The sequence below is a fragment of the Jaculus jaculus genome, chromosome 8, assembly GCF_020740685.1.
Source record: "Jaculus jaculus isolate mJacJac1 chromosome 8, mJacJac1.mat.Y.cur, whole genome shotgun sequence".
NCBI lineage: Eukaryota > Metazoa > Chordata > Mammalia > Rodentia > Dipodidae > Jaculus > Jaculus jaculus.
Window position 1 is genome coordinate 4,650,097 of NC_059109.1, and position 13,968 is coordinate 4,664,064.

At 50.0% G+C, this 13,968-nt stretch overlaps 2 protein-coding genes across 5 annotated transcripts in view; one reads left to right on the forward strand and one right to left on the reverse strand.

Annotated features, from left to right (window-relative positions):
* Slc26a8 (solute carrier family 26 member 8) overlaps positions 1-7,154 on the reverse strand; it is a 63,988-nt gene extending 56,834 nt beyond the window's left edge. Inside the window, exons 1-2 of one of the 2 annotated variants that reach the window (XM_045156788.1) lie at positions 7,084-7,154; positions 1,220-1,406 (exon numbers count right to left, since the gene is read on the reverse strand). In XM_045156788.1, coding sequence (XP_045012723.1) covers positions 1,220-1,404 — 185 coding nt within the window. In that variant the 5' untranslated portion in view covers positions 1,405-1,406; positions 7,084-7,154. Of the gene's footprint in view, positions 1-1,219; positions 1,407-7,020 lie in introns of both variants that reach the window. The other variant, XM_045156789.1, reaches the window with a different exon arrangement.
* A 2,125-nt stretch (positions 7,155-9,279) lies between these two features.
* The window catches only part of Mapk14 (mitogen-activated protein kinase 14), a 77,028-nt gene continuing 72,339 nt past the window's right edge, over positions 9,280-13,968 (forward strand). For 2 of the 3 annotated variants that reach the window (XM_004649545.2, XM_004649546.2), the window contains exon 1: positions 9,291-9,637. In XM_004649545.2, coding sequence (XP_004649602.1) covers positions 9,522-9,637 — 116 coding nt within the window. In that variant the 5' untranslated portion in view covers positions 9,291-9,521. Of the gene's footprint in view, positions 9,638-13,968 lie in introns of all 3 variants that reach the window. The other variant, XM_012947580.2, reaches the window with a different exon arrangement.

The window sequence follows — 13,968 nt, forward strand, 5'->3', positions numbered from 1 at the left end:
AGCCAGGACAGAACAGGCACAACACAGGGCAACTGCTGTTGGCATTTATATATCTTTTTAAATTTTTTCATTTATTTATTTGAGAGAGAGAGAAGGAGACAGAAAGAGGCAGAGAATGGGCACATCAGGGCCTCCAGCCACTGCAAAGGAACTCCAGACGCATGTGCCCCTGGTGCACCTGGCTTATGTGGGTCCTGGGGAGTTGAACCTGGGTCATTTGGCTTTGCAAGCAAACGCCTTACCTGCTAAGCCATCTCTCCAGCCCTGCTGTTGGCATTTTAAATATATATATATTATTTTTATTTATTTATGACAAAGAGAGAGAATGGGTATGCCAGGGCCTCTAGCTACCATATCTAGCCATGTGCATTTGGCTTAGGTGGGCACTGGGAAATTGAACCTGAGTCCTTAGGCTTCGCAGGCAACCTCCTTAACCACACTAATCCATTTCTCCAGCCCCAGCTGTTAGCATTTTATTATACCAAATACCTGATAATAGACTAAGAAAATGCATGCGAAGTTTATGTTCACAAGATGCTGCAAGAAATCATGCAATAGGAGAAATGGCTCATCCGTCAAGGCGCTTGCCTACAAAGCCTAACCCAGGATTCGAGTCCCCATATAAAGCCAGATGCACAAAAGGGTACATGCAACTGGAGTTCATTTGCAGTGGCTAGAGGCCCTGCCGGGTCCATTCTCTCTCTTTCTCTTCCCCCCTCCCGCTTGTAAATCAATAAATAAAAATAATGTTGGTTGTGATGGCACACGCCTTTAATCCCAGCACTTGGAAGGCAGAGGTAGGAGGATTGTTATGAATTTGAGGCTACCCTGAGAGTACATAATGAATTCCAGGTCAGCCTGAGCTAAAGCAAAACCCTGCCTCAAAAAACAAAACAAAAAACTGTACTTGTTTCACTGCTTTTTTGTTGTTGTTGTTTTGTTTTTAGGGCAGGGTCTCGCTCTAGCCCAGGCTGACCTGGAATTCACTATGGAGTCTCAGGCTGGCCTTTGAACACACACGATCCTCCTATCTGTTTCCCGAGTGCTGGGGTTAAAGATGTGTGCCACCACGCCCAGCTCAAAAAAATGTATGTTTTTAAATTTACAAAATAAGCAGCAGGGTTGGTGACAGGAATTCAGGGGGGGACGCAGAAGCAGGCAGCAAGGGAGCCGAGCTGGGTTTCCGTCCTGCCTGGCCAGAGGGCAGCTGAACACGCACCGGCACTGCACGTGGTGTCTGAAGGTGGTGATGTCGATGTCCACGTTCCCCGAGGAAACGGCCCTCCGCCTGTGCTCCTGCTGAAAGTTCTCCTCATTGTACACGTTTCGTTTCACATCGTATAGGAAGGAATTTGGCCTGTATCTGTGGCCGAAACCCAGGCTGCCCCAGTCCGTTTGCATCATTCCTGGATGAGTTGGGAAGAGATCACATGAAAAACAATTTTGAGAAATTTAGATCTTCAGTGCTTTTCTTTTTTTATTTTAAAAGATAGATTTGTTTTTATTTTTTGAAATAGGGTCTCACTCTAACCCAGGCTGATCTGGAATTCATTAGGTAGTCCCAGGCTGGCCTCGAACTCACAATGCTCCTCCTACCTCTGTCTCGTGAGTGCTGGGATCTAGGGCGTGCAGCATCATACCCGGTTGAGATAGAGTTTTATGTAACCCCAGTTGGTCTCAAATTCATTCTGTAACTATTGATGACATTGAACTCTTGATCCTCCTGCCTCCACCTCCCAAGTTAGGATTATAGGTGTGTCCTGCCACTCCTGTCATTTTGTTCTTGACAGGATTTGCTGTGTCACACAGTCTGATCTTACACACTGGGGTTCCAATGACCCTCCTGCCTTAGCCTTCCGGCCACTGGGATCACAGCATCTAGCTTTCAGAACATTTTTATTTTATTTGCATTTATTTATTTGCAAGCAAAGGGAGAGAGAGAGAAGAGACAGACAAGAGAGAGAATGGGTATGCCAGGGCCTCTAGCCACCACAAATGAACTCCAGACGCATGGGCCTCCTTGTGTATCTGGCTTATGTGGGTACTGGGGAATCAAACCCGGGTTCTTTGGCTTCGCAGGTAAGTGCTTTAACCGGTAAGCCATCCTTTCAGCCCTCAGCACATTTTTGCTGTTTTTCAAGGTAGAGTCTCACTCTAGCCCAGGCTGACCTGGCACTCACTCTATAGTCCCAGTCTGGCCTCAAACTCACAGCAATCCTCCCACCTCTGCCTCCTGAGTGCTGGGATTAAAGGCATGGGGCACCATGCCCAGCTTTCAGCCTGTTTTTAAGAAAATACAGTTTCCATATGATGATGTTACTTTTGCCCAGCAGTTTGACAAAACTCTCTCAATGTTGGGCCATTTATGCTCAAAACCACCCCTATCATGAATCCAAGGTGTGTGTTATTCTCATCTTCCAGATGGACAAACCATGTGAGATGCGGTGGCTTGGTTTGCAGTCCTAACACCCAGGAGGCAAAGGCCCGGGGGAGGGGGTGCCAAGTGTATAAGGCCAACTGGGGCCACACTGCGTGGAACAAATGAGCAGGAAAGACGTAGCCAAGAGCCGGGAGCGGTGGCGCACACCTTTAATCCCAGCACTGGGGAGGCAGAGGTAGGAGGATCGCCGTGAGTTCGAGGACAGCCTGGGATTATAGAGCGAGTTCTGGGTTAGCCTGGGTTAGTGTGGCACCCTACCTCAGAAAACAAACAAACAAACAAACAAAAAAGCCAGTTGTGGTGGTGCGCACTTGCAATCCCAGTGCTGGGGAGGCAGACAGGTGGGATCCTGGGGCTCCCTAGTCAGTCTAGCCTAATTAATTAAACAAGTTCCAGGCCTGTCAGAGACCCTATCTTAAAAAGGAGATGGAACCTGAGGCATGACACCTAACAGTGCTCTCTTCAAGCACACACAATTGTTCCCAGCGGGTCCCGAATACCTGGCTCATCCTATCTTATTTATTTATATATTTATTTTTTAGCTATTTAAAGTCGGAGTAGGAGTGGTAAAATATGTGGGATGTATTTTGAGAATGGACTGGGTCAGAGATATTGTCTAGAGCTGTGTTGTCCAACATGCTGAGCCACTGGCTATTTAAGTTTAACTCTCACAAGATAAGATTTAAAAAAGAAATTCCTCAGTTGCACTGGCTACGTTCTCAACAACCACATGAGCCTGCTGGACAGTGCAGATATGAAACATTTCCGTCATTAGAGGACACTGCACCTGATGCTGTTGGAAAAGGAGAGAGAGAAAGAGAGAGAGAGAGAGATCGATCAAGGCAAAAGGACCAATCAGAGATCATCAATGTCACATGAATCTAGGGGAGAGGTTATCAAGTCATAGCAAAAAAGATGCAAAAAATTTGGAGCCACAGTGAGGAAGGCATGTTTGGAGGGACAAATGGAAAGCTGCCTACAAAGGACTCATCACGCCCAGGCTGACCTGGAATTCACTCGGGCGTCTCAGGGTGGCCTTGAACCTTGAACTCATGGCAATCCTCCTACCTCTGCCTCCTGAGTGCTGGGACTAAAGACGTGTGCCACCATACCGGGCTCATTTTTTTTTTTTTTTTTTTTTTTTGAGGTAGGGTTTTGCTCTAGCCTAGGCTGACTTAGAATTCGCTATATAGTCTCAGGGTGGCCTGGAACTCACAGCAATCCTCCTACCTCTGCCTCCCAAGGGCTAGCATTAAAGGCGTGCACCGCTATACCAAGCTCTCTATTTACTTATTTATTTGAGAGAGGAAAGGCGGCAAATAGAGAAAATAGGCGCACCAGGGCCTCTAGTCCCCTGAAAACAAAGTCTGGACACATGCACTACCTTGTGGATCTGGCTTTAAGTGGGTAGTGAGGAATCAAACCCTGGTCCTTAGGCTTTGCAGGCAAGTGACTTAACCACTGAGCAATCTCTCCAGCCCTTATTATTTTCTTCAGAAGTCCTCTCTGGAATTTCTCTAGCTTCATGCCTGTACATGTGTGTATGGGCAGGTACATGTGCATGTGTGTTGAGGTCAGAAGTCAGTGTTGGGTATCTTCCTCAATTGCTTTCCACCTTGTTTATTTTTTCATTTATCTATTTATTTTGGTTTTTCGAGGTAGGGTCTCACTCTAGCCCAGGCTGACCTGGGATTCACTATGTAGTCTCAGGGTGCCCTCAAACTCACTGTGATCCTCCTACCTCTGCCTCCTGAGTGCTGGGATTAAAGGCACCACCACACCAAGATCTCTATATATATAAAATTTAAAATTTTTATTTATCTACACTATTCGAGAGAGAAAGAGACAGAGAGGGGCACATAGTGAGCGCGAGAGAGATTGGGCGTGCTAGGGCCTCCAGCCACTGCAAGCGAACTCCAGATTCATGGGCCATCTTGTGAGTCTGGCTTGTGTGGGTCCTGGGAAATTGAACATGGGTTTTCAGGCTTCACAGGCAAGTGCCTTAAATGTTAAGCCATCTCTCCAGCTCTGTATATAATATTTCTGGACACAGGGTCTCTCTTCGATGAATCTAGGACACATTAATCTGGCTAGAGTAGCTAGCCAGGGTGTCTCTACATTCCCAATGCTTGATTTCAGGTGTATACTGCCTGGGTTTCGGAATTCAGTTCCTCATGCTTTCATGGCAAGCATTTTGCTAACATCTGGCCAGCCCTTTGTGCCTCTATTTCATAAAAACTCCAACAACTCATTTGCATGCATCAGCAGGACCCTTACCACCGTGATGAGGACCACACGCGACAAGTGGACCCCACCTAGCAAGATCTATTGAGTTAGAAACTCTGACTCCGAAAGTCGGCTTGAAAAACTCCATGAGAGCCAGGTGTGGTGGCGCACGCCTTTAATCCTAGCACTTGGGAGGCAGAGGTGGGAGGATTGCTGAGATTTCGAGGCCAGCCTGAGACGACATAGTGAATTTCAGGTCAGCCTTGGTTACAGTAGAGGCTATCGTGAAGCAAGGAACAAAATGCAAGCATTTTGGGGGCTGAACAGATGGCTCAGAAGTTAAGGCACTTGCCCGCATAGCCTAATGACCTGGGTTGGATGCCCTAGGACCATATAAAGCCAGACGCCCAAAGCAGCACATGCAACTGGAGGCCCTGCTGCACCCATCCTCTCTCTCTTTCTGTCTCTCTGTGCTTGTAAATGAATAAAAATATTTTTGGGCTGGAGACATGGCTTAGCAGTTAAGGTGCTTTCCTGCAAAGCCAAAGAACTCAGGTTCGATTCTCCAGGACCCATATAAGTGAGATGCACAGGTGGCGCATGCGTCTGGAGTTTGTTTGCAGTGTCTGTAGGTCCTGGCAGGCCCATTTTCTCTCTTTGTCTCTCTCTCTGCCTGCATCTTTCTCTCTCGCAAATAAAATAAAATATTTAAAAAATATTTTTTAAAAACACAAGCATGCCGGGTGTGGTGGCACACGCCTTTAATCCCAGGTCTCGGGAGGTAGAGGTAGGAAAATCGCTGTGAGTTCAAGGCCACCCTGAGACTACAGAGTTAATCCCAGGTCAGCCTGGACCAGAGTGAGACCCTACCTCGAAAAACCAAAAAAAAAAAAAAAAAAAAAAAGAAAGAAAAGAAAAACACAAGCATTTTGGACCCGGGTCTTTCACTACTCCTACCCTACTGTCCTTAATTAGCCATCTATCCATTGTCCATCCATTATCCATCCATCCATCATCACTTCCTTCTTCCTTCTCTCCCTCCCTCCCCTCACTGATTCATTTAAAGAATCTGTGTTTGAGCCAGGAGTGGTGGTGCACGCCTTTAATCTGTGAGTTCCAGACCACTCTGAGAATACAGAGTGAAGTCCAGGTCAGCTTGGACTAGAGTGAAACCCTACCTCGGGGAAAAAAAAGAATTTATGTTTGGAGTATTTTAAATGCCCCCACCCACACACACAGAAAAAAAAAAAAACCTCTTAAATACAATCTAATTTTTTAATTTTTGAGCCAACAGATGTGAAACTTTGAAGATTGAGATTTATTTATTTATTAGACACACACACACACACACACACACACACACACACACACAGAGAGAGAGAGAGAGAGAGAGAGAGAGAGAGAGAGAGGGAGGGAGGGAGGGAGGGAGAGATCACATGCCAGGACCTCTAGCCACTGCAAAGAGCTGCAGATGCATGTGCCACCATGTGCATCTGGCTTATGTGGAACCTGGAGAATTGAAGTTGGGTCCTTAAGCTTCGCAGACATGTACCTTAACTGCTAAGCCATCTCTTCATCCTAAAACTTTGAAGATTAAATTGCAAAAATATCTTTCCTCTGATAGTCAACTTTAATTTTTTTTCCCAAGGTAGGGTCTCTAGCTCAGGCTGACCTGGAATTCACTATGCAGTCTCAGGGTGGCTTCAAACTCAGAAGCATCCTCCTACCTCTCTGCGTTGGGAGTGCTGGGGTTAAAGTGTGTGCCACCACAGTGGGGCATTTGGAGTTCCATCAGCGACAGCCCTTCGCCTGTGACTTCCTGGTTTTTGATGGGGGAATGTGCTGGACGTTGTCTCTTTTTACGTCTTTCAGTCTGGCTAGTGGCTGGGGATGAACTACTCCACTGGGTGACAGTCTCTGGCCCCTGGCCATGGGTCACATTAGTGCGTGGTGACTGTTACCACCAAGGGATGGGGTGTGTTGGAGAGAGCCATTATTGGGTTGGAGGATGCAAAAGCTGCATGAATACCAGTTGACCAGAAGACAAAGGGAAGTGGGGGTAGGGCACGGGTGGGGAGGGGGGGTGCGCTCAGTCACAGAGAGTTAAATGAACAAAAGCAGGCTGAGAGGCCTGGAGAGATGGATGGGCTAGGGGCAGGCTCGAGGTCACTGTTCCAGGGCTTTTGACAACACACACGAGCGAATTTTGAAACGATTCATTTTGCAAGGAAGCACGTTGGTCGTCTCATGTCACTGCTGCCTCCCCCCACCCCCCCCAGGCCGAACCCAGTAGGTACCAGACCCATCACTCCTCCACTGAGCACATGACACAGCGCCCGGCCCGCCTGACCCACCTGACGCCTCCCGAGCTCCAGGCTGCAGCCCCGGCTCCAGGACGGCTTCCGGCAGCGGCTCACCTGGCTCTCCCGGGGCGCCGAGGTCCCCCTGGCCCGGCGGTTCCCGAGCCGGCCGTTGCTGCCGAACCCGCGGGCGTTCTGGGCGGGCGGGGGAAGGAGAGGGCATCGGGGTGGGGAGAGGGGGCCCCGGGCTCTGGGGCTACGTCCGGTCCCATGCAACAGCCACGCAGGGGCTGATCTGGGTCGGTGAAGGTGTGGGGTTCGGCACGCTGCCCACCCACAGCTTTTGCAGAGGGCTCCGAAGTGGAGGTGGTGCGCGGGGCTTCTCTTGCAAACTGGAACCAAAGCCGAAGAAAGGTCAGCTGACAGCGCTCTGTGCAACCCACCGCCACCCTGCGCTCCTTAGCGAGGGCGAATTCAAGGAGAGCAAAGTTTCCACTCTGTAGGGCAGGTGTCCGTCTCAAACTTGCCGGGCTAGGGTTTTGTTCTTTGTTTGGAGGTGCTCCCGGATTGGCCTGCTACTCCCCCTACCTCAGCCTCCTGAGTGCTGGGATTTTAGGCCTGCGCTACTTTTTCGATTTTTAAATATCTATTTGAGTGAGAGAGAGCGCGCAAGCCAGAGCCCCAGCCTCCTGCCACTGCAGAACTCCAGATGCGTGCATCGCTTTGTGGATGTGGCTTTGGATGGGTACTGGTGAGTTGGACCTAGGTCATTGGACTTTGCAAGCAAATGACTTTGAACGCTGAGCCATCTATCTCCCCAGCGCCACTCTTTTTTTTTTTTTTTTTTTTAATTCTGGGTTTTTATGTAGCCTAGGCTGGTCTCATTATGTAGCTGGCCTAGCTTGAACTTCATCTCCCAAATTTTAGGATTACAGGCCAATAGCGGACTTTTTTTGGATCGGAAACACCTACCTGTCGATGACAAATAATCTGCTTTTATTTTTCGTTTCTGCAGTCCTGGGGTAGGCAAATGGCTCTACCACTGAGTACATCTCCAGCCTGAACGTGAACTTTCTTCTTCTTTTTAAAAATATTTTATTTACTTGAGAGAGGGAGGGCGAAGATAGAGAGAATAGGCACACCAGGGCTTCTAGCCACTGCAAACCAACTCTAGACACATGTGCCACTTTGTGCATCTGGCTTACGTGGGTACTGGGGAATTAAGGTTTCACGGGCAAGTGATTTAACCACTAAGACATCTCTCCGATTCTTCTGCATGTAAAAGTTTAAGATCTAGGTGCGGCCGGGCGTAGTAGCGCATGCTTTTAATCCCAGCACTCGGGAGGCATTGGCAGGATCGTCACGAGTTCGAGGCCACTTTGAGATTTCATAGTGAATTCCAGGTCACCCTGGGCTAGAGTGAGACACTACCTCCAAAAACCAAAACCAAACCAACCAACCAACCAACCAAACAAACAAAAAAAAACAAACAAACTTGGTGCTTTTGGATGGGAGGAAAACAAAAACCCTCCGCTTTGATGAAGGGTTAACATATTTGCTTTTGGGACGAATTTCGTCAGACTCCCAAAGAGCAAGCCATATGTCGTCTTTGAGCAGATGGGAATGCAACAGCTTTTCTGGACAGAGCCTGTCTCTCTCTCTCTCTCTCCCCCTCTCCCTGCAAACAAGCATTTCTTGAAAACTGCGGCTTCGGGCGAGCAGGTGGCTGGGCGGCAGGAGACGCACTCCCAGTTCAAAGATCTTCTGGCTTTTTCCCTCCTCCCCGGACCCGCTCCGACCCGAGCGACAGCGTCACGTAGGTCCGGCGGTGGAGCCAGGCCTTCGCCCCGCCGACCACGGCGAGGCGCGCGCCGCACGCGCGGCGGGGCCTCGGGGCTCGCCGTGCTCCCCGCAGCTCCGCCGCCGCCGCCGCCGCCGTCCCTGAAACCACGGCGGTCTCGGGCAGTTTCCTGCCTCTGGGATACAAGCCGTTGCCGTCTTCTCGCGAGAGCTTGTCCTCTTCTCCCCTCCCATAGGCACGTTCCATATTGGGTAAAGTCTCGGTCTCGCGGGGAGCCCCGCCCCACCCTCCACGCCCCGGAGCTGTTCTCGCGAGAGTCCCGCGGGAGGCTCCTCCCCGTCCGCGGTCGGCTGGCTGCCTGAGGGAGTGTGGGGGAGCGCCGCGAGCCGCGAGCGGGCGGCGCTGGCTGCAGCTGCAAGCGAGTGGGGCGCGGGGCGGCGGCGCGGCTCGGCCCGCGGTCGGCCTAAGCCGGGGAGAGGCTCGCTGCAAGCGGGGTGGTGCTGGCGGGGTGACCGCGGCCGGAGCAGCGCGGCCCGGTTCTCCAAGGCACGCCGGAGCCTCTGCAGCTGACAGGGGCCGGCGATCGCAGCCACACCAGGCGCGGGGCGGGGGGACAAGTCCTCTCCTTGCCCCACCGGGGGCTTTTTTTTTTTTTTTTTTTTTTTGGTGGGGAGGGTAAGACGGGTGCGGGTGCAGATCTGAGGGTTCCCCCCGCCGGAGGGCCACCTCCTCGCCCCGCGGCCGCCGCTGGAAGATGTCTCAAGAGAGGCCCACGTTCTACCGGCAGGAGCTGAACAAGACCATCTGGGAGGTGCCCGAGCGTTACCAGAACCTGTCCCCCGTGGGCTCCGGTGCCTATGGTTCCGTGTGGTGAGTATCCGTGCGGACCCCGGGCATGGGTGGTTGGGGGAAGCTGCTGGCGACGGTGCAGGGCTGGCTGTCTTTTGCATGCATGCCTTGAGCACCGGGCCTGTCCCCAAACAGCTCAGCGATGCACCCAGCGGTAGGAATTCTGCTCCCGGGTGGTGCTGGGGGTGGGCATTGCTGCCACCCTTGCAGCCGGAGGCACGTGCCCCTCGCCCCGGCTTGGTGACCGGCCCCGTGTGCAACCCCGCAGGCCGGTCGCCGTGGGCGGTTAAGGGCTGGTGCTCCACCCGGGCTCGCTACCCGGCGCCTGCCCTTCCTTCCTGCACGATCGCAGCTCGCGCGGGGTGATCCGCCCTGCCGTCGTGCAGCCCAAGGTCCCCCCCCCCACCGCCCCGGGTGCGCCCACCCGGAGCCCCCGGAGCAAGCGGACGGGCTCGGAGGAGGAGCAGAAGGGCAGAGCCCGACCTGGGGACTGCGGTTGTTTGAGCACAACTCGCAAGGAAAGGCGTCTCTCACATACACACATACACATCATGTGTGTGCGTATTGTTTTTTGAGGCGGGGGCGTCTCACTCTAGGCCAGGCTGACCTAGAATTCACTCTGTAGTCTCAGGCTTGGCCTCGAACTCACGGCGATCCTTCCTACCTCTGCCTCCCCAGTGCTGGGATTAAAAGGCGTGCACTAACCACTACACCCAGGTGTGTGTATGTATATGTATGTATGTGTGTGTATACACACACACACACACACACACACACGCAAGACTCGGTTTGGGAAGCAGGTTCTTTTTGAATGCAGCAAGCAGCACTTTTGGAGCTTAAAAATACCGAGCGCCGCGCCAGCCCGAGCGGTGTGCTTCCGATTCGGTTGAAAGCGTATTTCCTTTCTGGGGAGGGCCGGTGGCGGCGCCTGCGAGGACACTTGGGAAACCCGCCGATTAGTCACTTAGGCTGCTCATTTCAGTATTGTCTGACAGGACGACGTTCCCATGGGCAGCCCGAGGGGTTCAGACCCCGCCCTCAAGATCCGAAAGTCAGAAATAGTGCTGGGAGGTGTCGTCCGTGGGTTTTAATTGAGATAATTCCTGTGAATACTGGTAGGTCTCTCCCCTCTTCCCCCCGCAAGCTTTATCTGCTTTTGTGGACCAAGGGTCACTGTGGTTTTCACGAGGCCCCTGTGCACTCACAGCAAAGGAACCGAAGAGGTGTTTTCCACCTTTAATTCACGTGCTGAACATGTTTTAAATTAAACCCATCCCTTGGACTTTTATTTTTTTGCTCCTGATCAGAAACTAAGTATCAGATTCAACGCTTGGCTCTTTCTGTGTTCTAGTAATTTATGTGCTTGCATTATTTTAAAAAAGAGACTGCAAAATGACTTTTTTTTTTTTTTTGGTTTGGAACAAATTCCAGGCTTCTGGGTGTGTTAATCTTTAAATATGACTCTTGTGTTTCTGAAAGTCGCATCATGAATTTCCTGTTTGGTAGAATCTTCTGGGTAATTGGGATTGTGCAATTGTGTCCAGCAACAGATCCTACTGTGTTTTCTGGTTCCAGCTGCTTGCATTATGTTGCAGATGGCACAGTGCTGCTTGACAGCCTTTTTTCTTTCTTTCTTTCTTTTTTTTTTTAGTTAGGCAGTTTACATTTGAAAGGACTTGGCAACAGCTTACAATTTCTCTGTGTTTATTGGTGACTTGCTAATTTTCAAAGATGTACTTGGATCCTTGCATCCATAGCTCATGCCTGCACGTCCATTTTTTCATTCTTGAGCGATGTGTGTGCTATTGGAACAGATTCAGTGTTCCTTCAGTACTGTTCTTTCCTGTGGCGGAGACCCGAGCTGTATCTCACAACTTGACAACATATTCGGCAGGCAAGCGCCTTAACCACTGAGCCATCTCTCCAGCCCTCCCCCTCACCCCCCCAGCTGACTTTGAAAGAGCAAGGCAGTGCAGGCTGGAGAGGTAGCTCAGTGGCACAGAATTTGCCAGCACCAGAGAGTAAAAGTTCACTTGCTTTGTATGAAGTTTTAAAAATGAGCTGGGCAGGCTGGAGAGATGGTTTAGCGGTTAAGCGCTTGCCTGTGAAGCCTAAAGACCCCGGTTCGAGGCTCGGTTCCCCAGGTCCCACGTTAGCCAGATGCACAAGGGGGCGCACGCATCTGGAGTTCGTTTGCAGAGCCTGGAAGCCCTGGTGCGCCCATTCTCTCTCTCTTCCTTTATCTGTCTTTCTCTCTGTGTCTGTCGCTCTCAAATAAATAAATAAATAAATAATGAGCTGGGCATGGGCTGTAGAGATGGCTTAGCGGTTAAGGTGCATGCTGCAAAGCCTAAGGACCCAGGTTTGATCCTCTAGGTCCCACGTAAGCCAGATGCACATAGTGGTGCATGCATCTGGAGTTTGTTTGCAGTGGCTAGAGGTCCTGGTGCGCCCACTCTCTCTTTCTCAAATAAATAAAAACCTTAAAAAAAAAAAGAGCTAGGCATGGTGGTAAATGTCCTTAGTCATAGCACATAGGAGTTACAGGCCAGCCTGAGACTACATAGCAAATTCCAGGTCATCCTGGGCTGGAGACCCTACGTCAAAATAAAATAATAAAGCAACACTTTGGGCTAGAGATGGCTCAGCGCTTAAGGCACTTGCCTGCAAAGTCCAACCACCCAGGGTTCAATTCCCCAGTGCCCATCTGGATTTCTGGAATTTATTTGCTGTGGCTAGAGGCCTTGGCACACCCATATTCTCTCTCTCTCTTTGCAAATAAATAAATTAAAAAATTATATATATAATTTTGAAAAAAAAAAGTTCATTGATAAGTCTTTTTGTTCTCCAGCTAGGCTGTTCTCTCTTTTTTTTTTTATTTTTTTTTTTTTAAATTTTTTTTTTTAATTTTTTATTTATTTCTTTGAGAGCGACAGACACAGAGAGAAAGACAGGTAGAGGGAGAGAGAGAGAATGGGCGCGCCAGGGCTTCCAGCCTCTGCAAACGAACTCCAGACGCGTGCGCCCCCTTGTGCATCTGGCTAACGTGGGACCTGGGGAACCGAGCCTCGAACCAGGGTTCTTAGGCTTCACAGGCAAGCGCTTAACCGCTACGCCATCTCTCCAGCCCTGCTGTTCTCTCTTCATAGACAACCACTGTTAATTTCCTTGGAGTGTCTTTGCAGAGAGGCAGGTCCGGTTTGTTTTCTGTTTTTTGGTCTTTCTCTAGCTCAGGCTGACCAGGGAAGCTCACAGTGATCTCCTCCTACCTCAGTTTCCTCAGTGCTGGCATTAAAGGCGTGTGCCACCATGCCTGGTTTTTGTACTATTTATTTTTCTTTTCCCACAGCATATCTTTCCTTAGAGGATTTACGATGTAACCTGTAACATATCAATGGAGGGGAAGACAAGTGAAGTTCTATAGGGCAGCTGATTTTCAGCACGAGGAGCCTGGTTTCAGTATTTGAGACTTACCATTATTAATTCACTCACAGTATTGGAGTTGTTTTTCCACTAGCAATTTTCCAGGCATGACTGGAAACGTGTGGAATTTCTCTCTTTTTTTTTTTTTTTTTTCCCCCGAGGTAGGGTCTCACTCTGGCTCAGGCTGACCTGGAATTCACTATGTAGTCTCAGGGTGGCCTCGGACTCACGGCGATCCTCCTACCTCTGCCTCCCAAGTGCTGGGATTAAAGGCGTGCGCCACCACGCCTGGCTGGAATTTCTCTTTTGACCCGCTTGAAGCCTGTGTTAACCTTTCTCATCTTCATCCTTTGAGAGCAGTTTGATACTGAGGATGACCAAATCCATTTGAATCCAAGTAATTGGGGGGGATGAGGCAGTCCATTTGGTGACACTATTTTATGTCAGGTGGGAGGTTATAACTGATAGAAATTTTTACTTATTTGGCAGAGAGGGAAAGAGGCAGAGAGAGAATGGGTGCACCAGGTCCTCTAGCCGTTGCAAACAAACTTCAACTGCATGTGCCAACCTTGTGCATCTGGCTTACATGGGTACTGGGGTATCAAACCTGGGTCCTTAGGCTTTGCAGGCAAGCACCATAACCACTAAGCCACCTGTCCAGCCCAGAAAATTTTTATGTGACTTGGACTGGACTTGAGGTCTATTCAAAACCCAAATCTGGAGCTGAAGAGATGGCTGAGTGGTTAAGGCGCTTGCTTGTAAAACCTGAAGACCAGGATTCCATTCTTTAGGATCCACGTAACGTCAGATGCACAAAGTGGCACATGCATCTGGAGTTTGCGATGGTTGGAGGCCCTGGCACACCCATTCTTTTTCTCTCTCTGCTTGCAAATAAATAAATAAAAACTTTAAAAAAATTAAAGGTTTCA